The sequence below is a fragment of the Phyllobates terribilis genome, unplaced genomic scaffold (assembly GCF_046119375.1).
Source record: "Phyllobates terribilis strain yellow unplaced genomic scaffold, ASM4611937v1 Scaffold_13__5_contigs__length_258822181, whole genome shotgun sequence".
Classification (NCBI taxonomy): domain Eukaryota; kingdom Metazoa; phylum Chordata; class Amphibia; order Anura; family Dendrobatidae; genus Phyllobates; species Phyllobates terribilis.
Window position 1 is genome coordinate 140,183,657 of NW_027362773.1, and position 20,152 is coordinate 140,203,808.

A 20,152-nucleotide genomic window follows, 5' to 3' on the forward strand; every position below is an offset into this window, starting at 1 on the left:
GTCTGTACATCGCAGTGTTTTGTCTCATTCCTATCTCGTCACTTGAGAAATTGACCCTTTGAGCCCTGAAACGCATTGTCTTTGGAAAACAATTGAAGAAATACTATCGTTTTCTATTTTTACTCAGGACATCACCCATCCTTTGCGCCTAATACAGTCCATTTTTTAAAATTTTTTATTTAGAAACGCTGGTCCTTGATGCAAGATTCACTAAATTACAGTAAAACAAGGACCTCTCTTACAAAGGTAAGAGGCACAAAACAGGTTCATCCGTATGAAACGCTTATTGCTGGATCAATGTGAAGGCTGCATTCATACCGACTTACGTACTCAATAAAGGCTTAAAGATTTTGTCAAGGTTGCCCTTTAATAGTAGTTTTCACGAAACACTTAACAAAAAAGAAGAAGAGCCTTGATAGAAGTTCAAACTCTTCACATCTACACAAATTTCTTTACCGAACACACCAATCCTATTTGTACTAAAGGGAGGTGCCTGGTTATTCCTAAATTTACTAGTATGGTCCAGGAAAGCAATTTTATTTGGCCATATTGGGTTTTCCTGGGTGGGCAGTTACCAAGGGATTACACTAATTCTGGGATTGTTCAGAAAGACGTCCTGGAGGGAATTACACGTACACATTACGAATGCGGTAGGTCCTTGGGCCGCCTCTTCCTTTCAAGCCTTTTCAATGTTGAAGATCACCTGCCCTAGTAGTGGGATACACAGCAACTTAGGCCACTGGTATATGTACCATAGAGGGAACTCATTTGGCTAGGAGTCCCCGGGAAAGAGAAGTTCGATCTTTACTACTGGGTGGGGAGAGCTTGTGCAGGACTCCTTTTACCAGAAGAATTGCATTACTAGCAAACAAGAAGTAGGGAACGACCTTAAATGGAGAAGAGAGCAGCAAAAAGGTGTCGCAACACGTCATCATAAAAGGTGCCCCCCCCCCCCAAAAAAAAAAAAAAAGTTCTTCTTTAAGGAGACTGGGCAAACTGATACTATGATGGATGGAAAGGGTTCTACGGGAATCTGTTTAAATCTTTTATAAAGCAATCCAGTCCCCAAGAGCAAAAACCGTCACATAAGTTCTTCTTCCATGGAGGTATAGGATGTAGACACAGATGTCATTACGTAGGGCATGAAGCACACATTGCAATTAAAAACAATGCACTCATTTAAAAAGGACCACACCTAATCTAAAAAGCCCCCTCTAATACAAGGAAGGCTTATATAAAGAGCTGCTGGTTTTATTCACATGTATGGATGTGATTGCATCAGGAGGGTCTCAGATCTTGAGGTGTGGGACACATTATGATCATAGTAGGAGACATTTATAAGTAAGTCAGGTTCAGTGTCTCCTTAACTCTTTCTGGAAATAAGGTTTGATGAGTCGATGGCATCAAGTTGGAACTACAGCAACATGCACGACGTTACTAACTTTTTCATTACATGACTACATGAGAGATTGATCTTTGATGAGGTTTTCTCTTCGAAACCCCACCAGTCCAACCAATCATCTTCAACCTCTTTAAGAAGCGTCTCCTTCGTCTTCATGAACAGTTTTAGGTCTGATATTTTTTCGGACTCGTTTTTTAATTCCGTGGAACCCCAAGGTTTCACCCTCCGACTGCTCCGCTGGCTCCTCATCCTGATCTTCATCGATCAACGCCTCAGACTTGTCCAGAGATCCTGAGTGCGAGAAACTTTTTTCACTGCTCTGCTGCACCTTTTTGGTGGGCTTTGAAAAGAGAATTCGGCCCTCTCCAGAACTGGAGGAGTCTTGGTTGTAGGAGCGTTTGCTCGTTTCTTTGGGGCCCTCTTTAGATTCCTTTTTCTGCTTTAGCTCTGTTAGGAAGGTTAGAGCGGTATTGCGATTTGTGCGATCACTGGTGTCTGGAACATTCTCCAAGCTGTATTTAGTCCAGCGTTCTGGATGTGCTAAATAATCTGGAAGTCGTCCACTTGGAACCAAGGGTTTTGCACTGGTCGTTCTCTTGCTGGTTGGCTTGATAGATTCTGCTTCTACACCAGTACTAACTTGCTCCGATTTCCCCCCTTTTGTTTCATCCGGTGGACTATCTGCCACCTCACATTTTCTATTTTGCTGGCCAAGAGGTGAATTCTTCTGTAAGTCAAGTAGACCTCCAAAGATACCATGGCTGCGCTGGGAGAAACCTGCATTGGTTCCCTTCAGGGTAAATGGAAGCACTGAAGGTTTTTGACCTCCTTCCTGTCTAGCATCTTCTTCATCATCCTCTTCTTCTCCAGGACTTAGAGACGTCACCTCTGCCTCATCTGACAAGGCAGGGTCAGAATCACTCAGCGAGAGTGTGTCAGGATCATTTTGGGATTCATAAGCAAAAGCACTGAAAGGTTTTGGGGGACTGTCTTTTTCTTCTGACTCCGACATAACTCAAGAGGTAGGGGGCGGTGGTGGTCCGGCAGCAGAAAACAGTGTCTTCCACACGGATAAAGATTCGGATGCCTGGAAGCAAATGTATAATTATTACGTTAAACATCTTAGGAATGAGAATTTTTTAATTTGACAAATGCAGTAACACCTTTGCTGCCTGGGCAATTAAGAAGCCAATAAAACCTCAATTTGAAAAAATAAATTATTCTGCCATACCCAGACACATTTTCTGGAACTAAAAGTCTAACACTTCATAATTTTGCATCAAAGTATACAATTTTGTTAAATATGCATTAAAATTCAGGTGGCTGTCCACTTCTAGATAACCCCCCCCCAGCTTAACTGGCCCAGATAAAATGAAAAAATAAAAACTCCAAAAATACACACTTACCTTCAGGACCGGCTCCGTTCCTGCCATGTCATCATGCAGTCGAGGAACGTCTGCAGCCGTTCAGTATTCTGTCAGAAGGGATGTCGGATTTGATAGAATAGTGAAGGCTGCAGCAGATCAGCGCCCATCGACTGTCTACAGCGGTCACATTATAAAATAAGTCTTGTGACCACCAGGTGACAGAACACAGATTGCAGGAACAGCACAATTATGAGAGGCGGGGATGTGTATTTTTTTTTCTGAAGCACTTTATCAATTAAGACAGGGTTGTCCAGTAGTGAACAACCCCCTTATGTTTATGGCTAAAAGTCTGACCCAAGCGGGGCATGAGACACACAACACCTCATAAAGATTCAGGATGTGTAAAGTGTGACTTTGGTTTTTTTTACATTGCGTTCTGTGTTCCCATCAGGGCATACGTCCGAAATCCCCCGGGAAACGGTGTCCAGACGGGGCCATAGACTATAATGGTGTTGGCATAGTGAGCGTGGGCTCTGCCGTGCATCATTTTCAAGCATGTACACCTACTGAAGATGGACACCCAGATGAAGTCCACTACGTCAACAGTGTCCGCTCACTGTCAAGTAATAAATTCACTACCTTATAATACCAAGAATTCACCATTGATCATTAAATACCATTATGCAGATTTAGAATTAAAATATAACTTTTAATAAATAATTAACCCCTTCGCAACCCTGGGATTTTCGTTTTTTTGCCCCCCTTGTTCCCAGAGCCATAGCGTTTTTATTTTTTGGTCAATATGGCCATGTGAGGGCTTATTTTTTGCGGGACGAGTTGTACTTTTGAACGACATTACTGGTTTTACCATATCGTGTACGGGAAAACGAGAAAAAAATTCCAAGTGCGGTGAAATTGCAAAAAAGTGCAATACCACAGATGGTTTTTTCTTATTTTTTTTACCATGTTCACTGAATGCTAAAGATGACCGGCCAATCTTATTCTCCAGGTCATTATGAGTTCATAGACACCAAACATGTATAGGTTCTTTTTTATTTAAGTGGTGAAAAAAAATTTCTAAGTTTGCTTTAAAAAAAAATTAAAAAATGGCGCCATTTTCCAAGACCAGTAGCGTCTCCAATTTTTGGGATCTAGGGCCGGGTGAGGGCTTATTTTTTTTGCACGCCGAGCTGAAGTTTTTATTGATACCATTTTGGGGTAGATCCGATGTTTTGATCGCCCGTTATTGCATTTTATTGCAATGTTGCGGCGACCAAAAAACGTACTTCTGGTGTTTAGAATTTTTTCTCGTTACGCCGTTTACCGATCGGATTAATTCTATACACAAATATGTGTATGTGGGTTTTTTTTTTTGAATTTTATTTTGAATGGGGCGAAAGGGGGGTGATTTAAACTTATATATTTTTTTAAAAACATTTTTTTTTTTTTTTTACTTTTTGCTTGCTTCTATAGTCTCCATAGGAGACTAGAAGCAGCACTTGTCCGATTGCCTCTGCTACATAGAGGTGATGAGCAGATCACCTCTATGTAGCAGAAATGTTCCTGTGCTATGAGCGCCGACCACTAGGTGGCGCTCATTGCGATCAGCACATGACAACCACTGGGGTCTGCTGCAGACCCAGGGTTGTCATGCCCACGTATTGGTGACCCGCGATCACGTGACGGGGGTCATCGATGGGCGGGGTAAGTGCCGCGCTTCTGGACTGGCGATGTTAAATGCCGCTGTCAGATTGACAGCGGCATTTAACATGTTAACAGCTGCGGGTGGAACGCGATTCATGTTGCAGGCATATGTCAGCTATAATAATCAGCTGACATGTCCCCGGTTCAGTGTGCGCTCACCGCCGGAGCCCGCGCTGAACAGGAGGTGACAGCCTGGTACTAATACGTCCCAGGCTGTAAAGGGGTTAATAAAATACAACAGACAAACCACCCAAGTGGAAAACCATATGTATAAAAAGAACTATAATGTCCCTATTAACCACTCAAACTCGCCCCTGCCTAACAGCGGAGGTTGGCACCCTTATTCCTACACCAGTGGCGCCCCCACTCCTCAGCGGCTCTCCCTGCTAGCCCTGTAGCTAGATAGAAAAAAAACAGTCAATATCACATATGCCTAGTGCAGCTGGAAAGAATGCTTATAGGTGCAAGAGATGCTTGGGATGTAGGTGCAATCCCTAGTAGATATATATATACCAGAGTAGCAGACCAAGAGATTAGGTGTCACTCTGTCACAGCAAAATGTGGTTAATTTGCCTTCATATAGGGATATAGTACACCCTAATGTAGTGGGAACACACGTAGGTATAAACTCCCAAAAATGATGCACAACAGAGCGCACGCTCGCTCTGTCTGCATATTTACAGTCTATGGCCACGTCAGCACATACGTCCGGACCCCGTTTTGGGGGGATTTCGGACGTATGCCCCAACAGGGACACAGAATGCAATGTGAAAGCACCCTGTGTCTACATACATACTTTACTCATACATACAATATTTACATCGGGAACAGAACATATTCAGGTGCCACCAGGCAATTTATCGACATGCATAACAGTAAGGCCGGTTTCACACGTCCTGATTTTTCCGGTACCGGAAAAAAACAGTACCAGCATATCCGTGTGTAGCAACCACGTGCCGCATCAATAGCGCACATACCGGCACCTGGGAATCAGTGTACAGTTAGCGCTGTTCCCAAGCGTCGGGTGCTGAACACTGCCCTCATCATTGTCCCATTGTTGGAAGTAGTATTCAGCTCTCGCAGTGTCCATGTGTGAAAATAAGAATAAAATCCTCACCTGTCCGGAGATGTCCCCCGCCGTAATCCTCTGACTCTGTGGAGCATGAGCTGCTCCAGAGAGCGGGCCCCTGCACTGAGCGGAGCTCAGAGTGACAGGAGACCGCTCCTGAGCTCAGCGCAGCTCCAGGGCCCCGCTCGCTGGAGCAGCTCATGCTCCACAGAGTCAGGATGACAGCGGGGGACATCTCCGGACACGTGAGTATAAGGATTTTTATTATTTTATTCTTATTTCTACACAGGGACACAGTGGGAGCAGACTACTACTCCCAACATTGTCCTTTGCTCGTGCTGATAACAGCGCGAGCAAGGGACAATGATGAGGACAGCATTCAGTACCCGGTGTTTGGGAACGGCGCTAACTGTACACCGATTCCCAGGCGTCAGTACATGTCACACTGATGATACACGGATGTCATGCGTGTGTTCAGCGTGGAAAATTTTGCAGACCGAGCAGTGTGTAAAAAACAGACATGTCAGCGTGTGGAGCACATGGACACACGGTCCGTGGAAACACACTGACACGTGCGCAAACCCATAGATTTGAACGTCAGTGTCTCCAGTACGTGTGGAAATTGTCATCACACGTACCGGACACACTAACGTGTGAAAGTGCCCCCAATACTAATTGTTTTTCATTTTTTAGTCTTGAGAAAGTCACTTCACCAAATGGAGGAGACTGGAAGAATTAATTATTTCTTAGGGAAGCCTTTTGGATCATCAAATTGGACTCTAAATTTCACAAAGGTATGAATTACAAGAACGATACAATGTTTATTTAGGGGGGTCAGGTCAGGGTTGGACTGACCCACCAGAGAACCGAAGAATCTTCCGGTGGGCCTTGGCTTCTCCTTCAGGAGAGTTCATAGTGCATAGGGCCCTCAAAATCAAATCTTCTGGTGGGCCCAATGTTCTTCAGTCTGACACTGATTGAGATCATATGCTGTTCCCATATTCATATAATATTACAGTACTATTTTAACATCTTTCTTCATTGTTATAATTTTGCCTAAGGATTTGCGCATTTTGTTTTTTTTTTGATAAAAAAAAATGGCTATTGATGTTGACGGTGTGAACCATGTTTCACGTTGGTCTTTTTACACTTGCACTTTATGGTACATTAGGTGGTTTAAGGTAATGACGTTTAGTGATGTTTTGCAATCATATCCTATATATACACACATGGTGTTGTGTTTGTACACACGTGGTCAAAATTGTTGGTACCCCTCGTTTAATGAAAGAAAAACCAACAATGGTCAGAAATAACTTGAATCTGACAAAAGTAATAAATTAAAAATCTATGAAAATGAACAAAATGAACAATCCTTATATCCTACGACAATCTGCCAGGGACAGTCGGAAGGACGCCAGAGACATTAGAAGTTTGGCGGATCCCAGTTGGCAGATTGGGCTGACTTATCTAATGTGCATGAGGGGGGCCTCAATTCACGTATGACAAGCTTACCTGGCTGTGGGCTTTTACCAGCTCTCCTTTTTCGGGGTCTGTGAATTCCACCAGTTGTCGGAGAGACTGGACTCTACAGCAGAAGAAAAATACAAAGTATGAAGGTAAGACTGAGCAAAGCAAAGGTGCACGAGAGCAAAGAGTCTCAAGTATTTAGGGCTTATGTAGACATCTGTGCAGATTGGTCCCGGCACGGACTGGCAGCGGGTCTCCTGATCTGAGTATGACAGCCTCATAGTATTATACAAAGTCATCACTGTCAGGTCAGGAACAAGGCGGCCAGTCCGTGCCGGGACCAATCTGCATGAGCCTTTATAGAGTATTACGAAGGGTGGTCTTATTATGGATCTCCCTTTCCGATGATTTTTGGGCAAAACTGCGGCTGGCAACACAATTCTACAGGCCGAGCCTTTTTCACCTATCGGTGGCGTCTGCAGCAGCTCAGCCCACTCTCCGTATTCAGAACACAGGCGCGCCCGCCAAGCGTACATGTACTAGCGTAGAACGGCCCGACGGGGGGCAGCCTTGTGAACGAGGGCCTAAGGATACATGTTTCACGTGTGTGTGAAAGTAGCCTCTGGGCAAGTAGAAAAAGAGATCATCCTATAGGGCAAACGACACAACAGGAGAAAAAAAAATTGCAATCGCCGGGCTTTGGTCACCTTGTCTCACCCCCTCCAAAAACACAATAAACATTACAGCTCCCCCCGCACAAAAAAACAAGTCATCATACAACTATCTCCAGAAAAAAACTAATGGCTCCGAGGATAAGGCAACTAAAGCCAAGTTATTTTATAGGTTTTAAATAAAATAAAAAAACCCTATATACAAGTATAGCACAGAACAAAGTCACCACAAAGTGAACATAACCCAAAATACAATGGAAGAATAGGGCTCTGTGCACATGGGGAGTACTTGAAGCAGATTTCAGGAAAAACATTCAGTAAAATATCTGCATTTTACATTTTTCAAATGCTGAAAGAGTCGACACAATGCAGATGGGAAAAAAACGCTCTGACGCTTCAAATCTGCAAGGAAAAAATAAGCCGCGGGGGCAGAAGGATTCACAAATCTCATGCACTTTGCTGCTGCTGGGAAACGATTTTTTTCCCTATGTTAAAACTGCAACGTGTGAACAAGCCCTGGCTTTTTTTTTTTTTTTTTTTTTTTTTTTACACACTTGGATTTTTTTTCCCGTTCGACATGAGGTAAAATACATGGCGTCCTTCACAAGTACAACTCGTCCTGCACAAGACAAGGTCTCACACCGAAAAATAATAATATTACAGCAAATGGAAGAAGGCGCGGGAAAGGCAAAGAGCAAACATGGAAAACTGGGCAAAATGGCTCTCTAGATGGCAGATGTGTGAGGAAACCGCGCACTACTGCCCAACTACTACCCCCTGGTGACATGCTGGGAGTTGTGGTGCCACAGGCCGTACATGGCAGCCATTCTCTCCTCGGTTCCACCTTATACTGTGCTCTGGGGTGTATCTACCTCAGGCACTAGGAAGATACTGCAGAACTACAATCCCCAGCATGGCCTGCGGGGTGCAAGACTGGGACTTGTATTTGCACCGAAATGAAATGGCGGCTTCACGGGATTTACTCGTACTTAGGTGAAGATGGAACCTTACAGACTGTCCGTGCTGCTCTGGATCGCTCTCAGCTCAGCGATAATTGCTTCTCTCTGCTCAGCCTCCATGCCGCAGGGTGAAAGGTCACCGATTCCCGGGGTTCAGGGCGCCTGCAGGAAAACTACATTTCCCGCAGTGCAGTGCGGTGGCCGAGGAGGTTCGCGTCACCTCCGCTTTCTGCTTTATAACGAGCGCCACCTGCTGGGAGAATGATGGTAAATGCACCTCGTGTTTGGTTGACGTACAGGGGTGACAGCCTACTTTGATGCTCTGTAGTGCAGAGGCGGGCGCTGCTTTTTAGTTAAGTTTCACTTTACCTCAGGCAAAAAAATGAACCGTATTTGATCATTTGCTGTTTGCACCGATCATGGTCGGCTCGTTTGTCAGCTTTCCACCCATTTTTCTATTTTTTTTTACACAAATTTAATTTCAATTTTCGTTTGGGTGAATGTGTCCTGTACAAGTTACTGACTAAGGCTACGTTCACACGTGTTTTTGCTGCGTTTTTTTCTGCTGTGTTTTTTTTCTGCAGGCAAAAACCTGCTGTCTTGGCAAAAGAGGCTGCTTGGAAAAAGCAGGTTTTGTTGCGTTTTTGCTACATTTTTTGGGTCAGATACCATGTGTCATTTGCCTATAATACATGTTCATTCATCAAACATTGCACTTTTCCCCCGTGTTTTTGCACTTTTTCATTGCTTTGTACGGTGAAAAAAACGCCAAAAGAATTGACACGCTGCAGATTTAATAATGAGCAGCTTTTAATTTGCATAAAACAGCAGCAAAAACGCATCGTGTGAACAAAGCCCAAAGTTTACAGTTGAAGCCCAGAAATCATTAGTCCCCTCGCCTCCTCAGCCTATTTTCCTTTTATTACATTGTCGTTTCTTCCTCCCTTTTTCCAAGAACCATAACTTTATTTTTTCCCGCCATCGTAGCGGTATGAAGGATTGGATTTTTTTTTCGCCATACAATATACTGAAAAATGGGAAAAAAAATTTCAAGTGAGGTGAAATTGTGAAAAAAAAAACACCCAATCCCACCATTGTTTTTTGTGTTTTGTGTTTATTGTGTTCTTTGTGGGGTATTAATAACCTGGAAAGATGATTCTCCGGGTCAGTGCCATAAAGGCAAAACCAAACCTGTTCAGTTTGTTAAGAAGTTTGTAAAAAAAAAAAAAGAAATATACCGCATTTTGCAGACCATAAGACGCACCCCAAATTTTGGGGACGTAAATACGAAAAAAAAAGTTTTTAATAAAATGGGGGTCCGAATTTATGGTAGCTTACCGGAGAGAGGGGGCGGCGGCGGCTGCTGCAGGAAGGTGGCAGGAGGGCGATGCAGCGGGCCCTGGGCTGGGAGGAGGGGGTGTCCTGGCAGTGTGAGGCAGCGGGCCCTGGGCTGGGAGGAGGGGGTGTCCTGGCAGTGTGAGGCAGCGGGCCCTGGGCTGGGAGGAGGGGGTGTCCTGGCAGTGTGAGGCAGCGGGCCCTGGGCTGGGAGGAGGGGGTGTCCTGGCAGTGTGAGGCAGCGGGCCCTGGGCTGGGAGGAGGGGGTGTCCTGGCAGTGTGAGGCAGCGGGCCCTGGGCTGGGAGGAGGGGGTGTCCTGGCAGTGTGAGGCAGCGGGCCCTGGGCTGGGAGGAGGGGGTGTCCTGGCAGTGTGAGGCAGCGGGCCCTGGGCTGGGAGGAGGGGGTGTCCTGGCAGTGTGAGGCAGCAGGCCCTGGGCTGGGAGGAGGGGGTGTCCTGGCAGTGTTGGGCAGCAGGCCCTGGGCTTGGAGGAGCGGGTGTCCTGGCAGTGTGAGGCAGGGGGCCACGGGCTGGGAGGAGGGGGTGTCCTGGCAGTGTGAGGCAGCGGGCCCTGGGCTGGGAGGAGGGGGTGTCCTGGCAGTGTGAGGCAGCGGGCCCTGGGCTGGGAGGAAGGGGTGTCCTGGCAGTGTGAGGCAGCGGGCCCTGGGCTGGGAGGAGGGGGTGTCCTGGCAGTGTGAGGCAGCAGGCCCTGGGCTGGGAGGAAGGGGTGTCCTGGCAGTGTGAGGCAGCAGGCACTGGGCTGGGAGGAGGGGGTGTCCTGGCAGTGTTGGGCAGCAGGCCCTGGGAGCTGGGAGGGTCCTGGCAGTGTGAGGCAGCGGACCCTGGGCTGGGAGGAAGGGGTGTCCTGGCAGAGTGAGGCTGCAGGCCCTGGGCTGGGAGGAAGGGGTGTCCTGGCAGTGTGAGGCAGCCGGCCCTGGGCTGGCAGGAGGGGGTGTCCTGGCAGTGTTGGGCAGCAGGCCCTGGGAGCTGGGAGTGTCCTGGCAGTGTGAGGCAGCGGGCCCTGGGATGGGAGGAAGGGGTGTCCTGGCAGTGTGAGGCAGCGGGCCCCGGGCTGGGAGGAGGGGGTGTCCTGGCAGTGTGAGGCAGCGGGCCCTGGGCTGGGAGGAGGGGGTGTCCTGGCAGTGTGAAGCAGCGGGCCCTGGGCTGGGAGGAGGGGGTGTCCTGGCAGTATGAGGCAGCGGGCCCCGGGATGGGAGGAGGGGATGTCCTGGCAGCGGGCCCTGGGCTTCAAGAAAATGTCCGAGACAGGTGCGGAGTCCATTGATTTCACGGCAGTGGGCTTAAGGAAAATGGTCACCGGAGGCGGGGCATGTGCAGAATGAGGTTTCGGTTGAGCCTTGGACATTTTCTTGAAGCCCAGGGCCCGCCGCCTGGCACCGCAGGGATGCCCCATCCTTCCAGCCCGGGGCCCACAGCATCGCCCCACTCCTGCCGCCACCGACTTCTTCCAGCAGCAACCCTGCCTCCTGTGACTCTATTCCATCGCCGCCCACCCCCATCTTCCTCCCAAATTTTTTGGGGAAAAAGTGCGTTTTATAATCCAAAAAATCTGATTATATATATATATATATATATATTTTGTGTTGCCATTTTCTGAAACCCGTAACATTTTTATTTTTCTGTCGATTGAACTGTGGGAGGGCCTTTTTTTTGCTTGGTGAGATAATGGTTTTATTGATATCACTTTCAGCACGTGTGACATTTCGGTCGCTTCTCATTTCATCTCTTTACAGGTGTGGTAATCGGAAGAGATGCAATTCTGCCATTTGGACTTTTTTCTCTTTACAGCATCTATTGTACAGTTTAATTCATTTTGTATTTTGAAAGACTGGAGTTATGTGGACGCGGTGATAACAAATATGTTTTTGGTATACATAAACTGTATATACTAGCAAGTAGCAAGTAATGAATATACTGGACACAGAAAGTCAGGGTGGCCCATAATATGCATAAGGTTGAGGCAATGACATTTATCACAACAGATTATAAGGGTAAACATACACACTGACATACTATATGCAACACAGAAGTTTATTCGCATTTTATACATTTAAATTTGTTTAACGCTGTTTACAAATGTCTTCCATCAATGCTGCAACATTCCTCCAACCTGTGCAGTACACTGACACACTGTACAACATATGTTCTGGTCTGCATCAAAATCCATAAATTCTTTTAATGCATTCATTGTATGAGGCTTCTTCTCAAAAACCTTATTCTTTATTACACCCCCAAAAAGAAGGCCATAAGGCCATCGGTGTTAAGTCAGATGAACGCGGTGGTCATTCAGTCCTACCACGTTGTTCAATCTAATACTGTGGGAAGGTGTTGTCAAGATAGTTCCTTACTGCAAAAGCGTAATGAAGAGGTGTCCCATCTTGATGGAAGTCTGCCACCCTCTAACAAAAATTGAAGACTTGTGCTTATTAATTTTCAGTGAGTGAGTGATCCCGGCAGCTGTATGGAGAAGCGGCAATGGCCCCATAGGTAAGTATGTTTTCTCCCCTCTTTTTTTGCCTCACTTTGGGCCTATAAAGTGTTTACATGTAATGGAGAACCCCTTTAACTATATTGTGTGGTATGGCTATCTTTTTTCAATGCAAAAAAATGAATGTTTAAAAGCTGCAAATTTTTCCAAATTTTTGTATATGTATTTTTTTCTATAACTACATATAATTATATTCGCAAAGCATATTACCCAAATTTACTATTATTGTAAAGTACAATGTGTCACAAGAAAATCTCAAAATACATCCAGGTATTTTTTATGCACCACTCCATATTTCGTGCTGACTTGGTACAACCCTCCACAAAGTTGTTAAGCTGCAGTCAAACCCAAAATTCCAAGGCACCGATAATTTGATAAAGGCCCTGAGTGGCCGAAACGTCACATGTTTTTTCTGTATGATTTGTCACTTATGTGTACACTGGGATCAATACAGTTTTTGTGAAGGAAGATCATAGGTACGTTGGATTTTTGAATTTGACAAGAAAATCTCAAAATTACTAGGATGAGTAGATGTATTCTAAAGTCATATTTGACAAAGGGGGCTGTGTCCACCAGGTAAACGCTGTCTGTCATTAAAGGAGTTAATATTTAATAAAAATAATATTTTTTATTTATATAGCGCCAACATATTCCTCAGCACTTTACAATTAAGCTTGGACATGTACAGACAATAAATTCAATCTAATTTAACTGTTTAAACTGTCTTAAATTGTGAGTGAGGTCCCTGCTCGCAAGCTTACAATCTACAAGGGAATGGGGGGACACAATAGGTGAAAAGTGCTTGTTATTTCAGGTCTGGCAATTATAATAAATAGGGATTTTCATATAAAGCTGCATGATCCGGTCATCAGTCAGTATGCTTAAGTGCAATAATCAAGTATCAAGTGCAGTTATCTTGTGCATGGAGGGTGTGGAGACAGATGAATAGTAGGGAGCAGATTCTGAATAATATCTAGAAGGAGGGAACAGGGGAAAGTTAGTTTACTGAGTAGTTGAGGTGGTAGGCTTGTTTAAAGAGATAGGTTTTTAGCGCGCGCTTGAAGACGTGGGGGCTAGGCATCAGTCGGATCGCCTGGGGTAGAGCATTCCAGAGAACTGGCGCAGCACGAGAGAAATCTTGGAGACGAAGGTGCGAGGTTCGGATTATGGGGGATGTTAGTCTTAGGTCATTTGTAGAACGGAGGGCAACGTGTAGAGCGATAGACAGAGATGAGAGAGGAGATATAAGGCGGTGCAGAACTGTGGAGAGCTTTGTGGATGAGAGCGATGAGTTTATATTGGACCCTGTAGCGAATGGGCAACCAGTGTAATGACTGGCACAAGATGGAGGCATCGGTGAAGTGGCTGTACAGAAATACGACCCTGGCTGCCGCATTCAGGATGGATTGGAGAGAAGTTGTTATAGGATCTGTTCTTCAGCTCCCGACAGCAGCCACTACCAGTGCAGATCCATTAAATATGTTTACATCTGCCCCCTGCCAAAGATTGCAGAGGTTGATCAGAGGGGGTGCCTTGGTGTTAGATCCACACTGATCTGATATTAATGACCTATCCTAAGGATAAGTCATAAATATATTCTGATCGGAGAACCCCTAAAAGGTGTTAAACTTAGGGCAATTGTATCATACATTTAAAAGGGGCATACCCAATCTACTTCCCTCCACGTTTTATATTTCGGATTAAACAGTTATCTTGATTGACCTCCTGCTCAACCAGTCAACATGCTGATTGTGACGTCAATCGGCTGAACAGTAGACATGATTGAACAAAGGCCATGACTGTTCAGTATTACGCTCCCCACTGCTGAACACAGTCCAATTCTAAGTTTATTTTGTATCACATAGACGTGATCTAGATGCAGTTTATTCCCCCATCCCGCACTGCCTTTATTTAGATAGGGAATTATGACCTGACAGGTTCCTGTTAAATGCCCTGAATTTTGCATTCCCAATAGTGTGAGTATATGGTGAACAGGTGCATAAAATCAAGCACACAGTCATGCTGTCTCCATGAACGTTGGGTATTATGGAACGTATAAGAAGCTCAGAAAGTGTAAATCTGGCACAGAGACAAGACGCCACTTTTTCCACAAGACAGTGTGTAAATTACTGATCTACTATATTTGCCAGATTGTATCTGTTGTTACTTCTGGATGTCACCACTTCACAATAACAGCTCAAGCTTGAGGCCACACAAATCTAGGCCTGTTTCACACATCTTGATATTTCCGTTACTGGAAAAAACAGTACCGGAGACATCAGTGTCCATGGGTACCTGTGTGGCAGCCGTGTGCCGCATATGGATCACACGTATCGGCACCTGGGTATCAGTGGTACAGGTAGTGCTGTTCCCAAGCACTGGGTCTTGAAGGAATCTCTCTACATTGTCCCCTGCTGACATTACAATCAGCACCATCAGGGGACAATGTTGAAAGTAGTATTCTGCTCCTGATGTCTCCAAAAACTGTAAAAATAAGAATAAAATAAAAAAATCATTATACTCACCTGGCTTGAGGCGACCGTACACACTGAGGAGCAGAGGAGAATGACATGCTGCAGTGAGTGGGCCCCTGAAATGTGCCGAGTTCAGTGAGTGACAGGACACCGCTCAGTGAGCTCAGCGCAGTTCAGTGAAACACACTAACATGTGTGCAGACCCATTCATTTGAATGGGTCTATGGTGTGTATGTGTCTCCAGTATGTGTGAAAACTGTCACCACACTTACTGGATACAGTGATATGTGAAAGAGGCCTTACAGAGCGGGATCCACCAGTGCTGAAGAAGTGAGGGCTCATAAAAATCACCTATCCAGACTACACTGTGTTGTATAACTCACTACAGATTTGCAAACTGCCTCCAGACGTCAGCACATAAACAGTTCATCAGGAGCCCAATTGCTTTCTATGATTAAGTGACAAGCCAAAAAGTCAACATGCTCCATGTCAAGTATTGTCTGGACTGGTGTAAAACACTTTGCCACTGGACTCGAGTGCAGATGTGATCTCTGAAGTGATTCATCACGTTTTACTATTTCTCAGTTTTATGGATGAATCACAGAGAATGTTACTCGCCAGTATGCTGAGAATTTGGTGGAGTAGAAAGGTTTGGGTTAGGACCATTTTGAAGGGTAATGTTAATGGTTCAACATACCAAGATATTTTGGGCAATTGTATAATTCCATCTTTATGGCAACAGTTTGGGGAAGACCCGTTCCTGTTCCAGCATGGATTTATGCAATGTTGTAAGAAACAGAATTCGTTCAGAATGATGTGAGAAAGTCATACAGAAAATGATTACTTCAAGTTATTACTGCTAAAGGTGGTTCTACAAGCTATTAATTCATGGGTGTACTTAGTTTTTAACATACTGCTTCTGCATTTTGGCCTAGTTTTTGTTAAATATGTAATGAGACGGTGTAATTTGTCATGTGGGATTATTCATGTGAGGTTGTATGTACCTAATATTAAGATCTTCTAAGGACCAGATGCTTTTTTACTATGTCCTGATACATAAAGACATAGAATTCAAAGAGGGTGTACTTAGTTTTTCTCACAACTGTATTTATTTATATGCATGCCGCACAAAGCTCACATATATTTAATTTTGATGTGAGGAGAATATGGGGCACTCACAACTGCGAATGAAAATAAGCTTTACTTATGGTTCCAAACACAGATTGTGGAGACAATGTGGCTGACAGCCATTTCGCGTGTAAGTCACGCTTCCTCAGAGCCATCATGATGGCCACATTGTCTCCACAATCTCTGTTTGAAACAATAAATCAAGCTTATTTTAATGTGCAGTGATGAGTGCCCCATTTTCTCCTTACATTACTATTGGACTATTTCCTGGTGAGGATCATCGAGAAGGTTAGTGTAATCATTGCTGGTTCAATGCACACAATATGAATGAAAGCAGTGCCGGATCCGTGTTTTTCTACAATTAGTATATGTAATTTTGATTTCACTGATGCAATAAGAAAGACAAGAAGTGGAAAAAAATGTGTACAAGTTATACACAAGTGCCTTGTAAAATGTGTGTTAGTAGCAAAGGTCTTGATGTGATGCTCCGCTATGGAGCCTGTTTAGCTTCTTTTTGATAAGTTAGAGTCTGCTGATGTTTAATGGTTAGAAATACACTTATTAAGGAATCCCTTGGCTTGAGGAAGTAGCACAAGAATCATACATTTATGTATTGTGGATTCTCCACCAACTTACGGAAGATGAACCAACACTCACTCATTAGCAGGATCTAAAAGTTTTTAGTTTCCAATTGATATACATCTCCAGTTGACAAGCAATGCAGACCGTGGCACTCTAAGCTTCAATAAGGTCAGTGTCAAATGGTCTTGCTGTGCTCTAGTTTATCCATGTACTTTTTGAAATGAAAACCCACGTGTGTCCTTCTTTTTCTCACCATTATCCTCTGGGAAGTGGGCATTCACAAGGCCTCTAAGCACATAGGATCATCAGCCAATCCAGGGTTCTGATGACTTATCTTCTATATGTGGTCAACGTAATGCTGAACGAGCACAGTTACGAGTGCATATATGTCTATTTAAACTACGGATATGAATATATGTGATTCCATGTGGCACATTATGTTGCATAGGCCTTTGACGTTAAACAGCTGTTGACATGACAGGGATCATTGTCATGTTTTCACAGGTTTTGACCGGGTGATCATCAACCAGTGTAAATGGAGGGCCCAAATCAGACTGTTGTACTCTTTGTTTATTCTCAATAAAAATAATTGATATGAATATTGCTTGTTTTTTGATATCAGAAAAATAATTTTATTAAAAAAAAACAATATTTACAGCTGAGTAAATGTAATACACCTCTACACATCTTCAGGTTGTTATTCATTGTCCAAGCACTTTGGTTGGAATTAAACTTCTGTTGAACGCTCGATCATACTGAAAAAAACAGAGCAAAATAAAGTTTAAAATGCCAGTATATCTCATAACTCTTGTGAGTAATGCCATTGTGAAATAAATAAGCAAGAAAAAAAAGTATTTAGAGGGGCATTTATAGCTCTGTGTAAGTGGGGGCTTTACGGTCATGGAAAATTACCTGAGGTCCACTAGTAGGTTTCTGTAGGGGAAGGGAGATCTGTCATGGGATAACTCATCCTCCTCCTCTGGCATCTCTCTGTAGGATGGATGAGGGGAGAGTTAGTTGCCCTTGCAAGGGCTATAAAGTGTCTTCTTTGTTGCAAGGAATTCTTATGTGGGGATGGTGGGGTTAGGCTACTAGCTGGGAAACTCAACTTAAATGCAACATTTCATTTTTAATATATGAAGCAGATGTGAGCTCAGACTAATGCCAGGTCCCAAAAGAAAGGGGCCACCTAGAGTCTGCAGAAGCTGCACTTGGCTTATATATGACCTAGGGCTTCTACCACCTTGGGGACAGGAGACCACTGTGACTCTGATGAACATTCATTGATCTTATCCAACAGAGAAAACCTTCCGAGTCCCCCCCTTTTTTTGAAGGCTTAGAGAGTCTCTGCCATAGCTAACTCCATTGCTGGGATTAACTGCAGCAGTGTCACTGGAGCAAGGAGTACAGACATTGTTGGGAGACTGGGTTGTGTTGGGAAACCGTAAGAGGAGTAGGGCTTCTTTTGTTATTCGACATCCTTTTAAACAGTTTGAAAAATTGTGGTTGAACAACCCCTTCTTTAAAACAGGGAGACTAAGTCCTGGATGTATATGTCGGCTTTGGGCCTACAGGAACCATGTTCAGGCCCTGCTGGTGAAAGTCTACTTTTGCTAAAAGATGCGAAACTTATTGTAGGTCACAATAAAGCAGTCCGTTATTAATGAGGCTTTGTAGGAGATGCGTGTCATTTTGGCTTGGGATATTCTGGTAAACATGACATCTATTGGCTATAATATGCATTATTGTACAATCTTGGGGACTTCTGGAAAATTACCCGAGCTCGTTCAAAAGATCTTGATGTTTCTTCTCTAGGCTAGTATTCTTCACTGACTGAGGGATATCTGGTACAAACCAAGCAGCAATAAACTTTATGCATACAGCCACGTGCTGAAATTGTGACAAGAAACAAATCAGCACAAGATTAAACAAAGGAAAATGAGATAACATAATAACAAAGTAAGATATAGAATATCTTAGTTATTTTCTGAGGGATAAACACTGAAGGCCTATATTTAGGTTAGGACATGACTCCCAGAAAACAACTTCCAAAAATACACAGCATAAATCCAGATCCACAGAAACCACATATTACACACTGCTCACCTCAAATATGATGACAAATGCAAGACGAGCAGCAAAGATATGCCAGAACTGCACAGAAAATGAGTAGTCAGTATTACGGTAATCACGATATCTGAAGAAAAAAATTGTAAAATTAAAAAAAGTGCAAATTGGGTAGATGAGATGAAAATACTATACCAATATAATAAAAGAAGTGTGAAGAATATTACTTTAGTCCAATACGACAATTGTTTTACAAAAATGTTGGTTATGAAAAGGGGGGAGGTGTTACGGTATTTAGTGTTATATTTTAGACCAGCAAAATGAAGGGGTGTTCAAAATGGCAAACCCTGTTTAAAAGGAGGCCTTCACTCCCAAAATGCATTTTCAGTGGGCTATACAGTGTTGTAGGTGACTTAGCCACTATAATAACCTTACTAGCACTGTACCTGTTACTCATACAGTGCCTGAGAAAATAATTTTAATTCTTATGCAAATGAAAAGTTTATTACTGTCTGTGCCTTCTTGTCCACTGTATACACAGCACTAAACAAGCATTGTGTATACCATACACATTAGACTAACACAATGTAATGTGTATGGGGCCTCCGGCAGATGATGTCAGGGAAGATAAGGGTCCGACGGGTCCAATTTTGGACTGCCAATCCTTACTATAAGAAATGAGCCACCAGAGATGTCTGGCAGCGTCTCTTGCATACAGAACACAGGAGTGCTCGGCAGAGCAAGTGTTCTTGTATATGGGAAAGTCTGATGAGAAAGCTGCCAGCCGAACAATCAGCTGAACCATCGTTCATCCGACAGCTAGGTAAGTGTATGGGGTAGGCTTTAAATGTACCTGCACTCTGTGGTGTTTGGGTAGATGATTTCTGACACTTGTGTCCGCCTGTCAAAGTCTTGTGTACGAAATACTGATAGACTCTGGTTAATATATCCGGTCAGACAGCTGAAAAGGAGAGGGAAAAACCATTACTAAACAAATTGGCATCATTCTATTAATGGCAGTCTGCGACTATTGTAAATGTATGGCTATATAATGGCTTGTAGTATGATACTTATAGTGGTGCTTGAAAGTTTGTGAACCATTCACCATTTTCCATATTTCTGCACAATTTTGATGTAAAACTACATCACATTTTCTTACTAGTCCTAAAAGTTAATAATTGGAACCAAATCAAACAAAGGAGTCAAAAATATTAGACTTTGTTCTTTTTTATTGAGGAAAATGATCCAATATCACATGTCTGTGTGTGGCTAAAGTATGTGATCCTTTGCTTTCAGTATCTGGTATAACTCCCTTTTGCAGCAATAATTGCACCTAAATGTTTCCAATATTTGTTGATTAGTCCTGCACATCGGCTTGGAGTAATTGTGTAAAAATGTTCTTGAATTTCCTCAATTTGT

At 43.8% G+C, this 20,152-nt stretch overlaps 2 protein-coding genes across 4 annotated transcripts in view; both read right to left on the reverse strand.

The window, feature by feature from the left end:
- Positions 1-348: 348 nt before the first annotated feature.
- TSSC4 (tumor suppressing subtransferable candidate 4) lies at positions 349-8,879 on the reverse strand. Of its 2 annotated transcripts, none has more exons than XM_073658734.1 (3): positions 8,692-8,879; positions 7,055-7,127; positions 349-2,489 (listed from the first exon to the last, which is right to left on the reverse strand). In XM_073658734.1, the coding sequence occupies exon 3, from the start codon at positions 2,412-2,414 to the stop codon at positions 1,533-1,535; it is 882 nt and encodes a 293-aa protein (XP_073514835.1). In that variant the 5' UTR covers positions 2,415-2,489; positions 7,055-7,127; positions 8,692-8,879; the 3' UTR covers positions 349-1,532. The 2 variants fall into 2 exon arrangements, with proteins under 2 accessions (XP_073514835.1, XP_073514836.1); XM_073658735.1 differs by having other exon boundaries at positions 8,670-8,879.
- Positions 8,880-17,271: 8,392 nt separating this feature from the next.
- The window catches only part of ANO9 (anoctamin 9), a 76,434-nt gene continuing 73,553 nt past the window's right edge, over positions 17,272-20,152 (reverse strand). Inside the window, exons 21-25 of one of the 2 annotated variants that reach the window (XM_073658736.1) lie at positions 19,587-19,694; positions 18,773-18,863; positions 18,444-18,556; positions 17,579-17,656; positions 17,272-17,421 (exon numbers count right to left, since the gene is read on the reverse strand). In XM_073658736.1, the coding sequence (XP_073514837.1) occupies positions 17,394-17,421; positions 17,579-17,656; positions 18,444-18,556; positions 18,773-18,863; positions 19,587-19,694 (418 nt within the window). In that variant the 3' untranslated portion in view covers positions 17,272-17,393. The remainder of the gene's footprint in view (positions 17,422-17,578; positions 17,657-18,443; positions 18,557-18,772; positions 18,864-19,586; positions 19,695-20,152) is intronic. The other variant, XM_073658737.1, reaches the window with a different exon arrangement.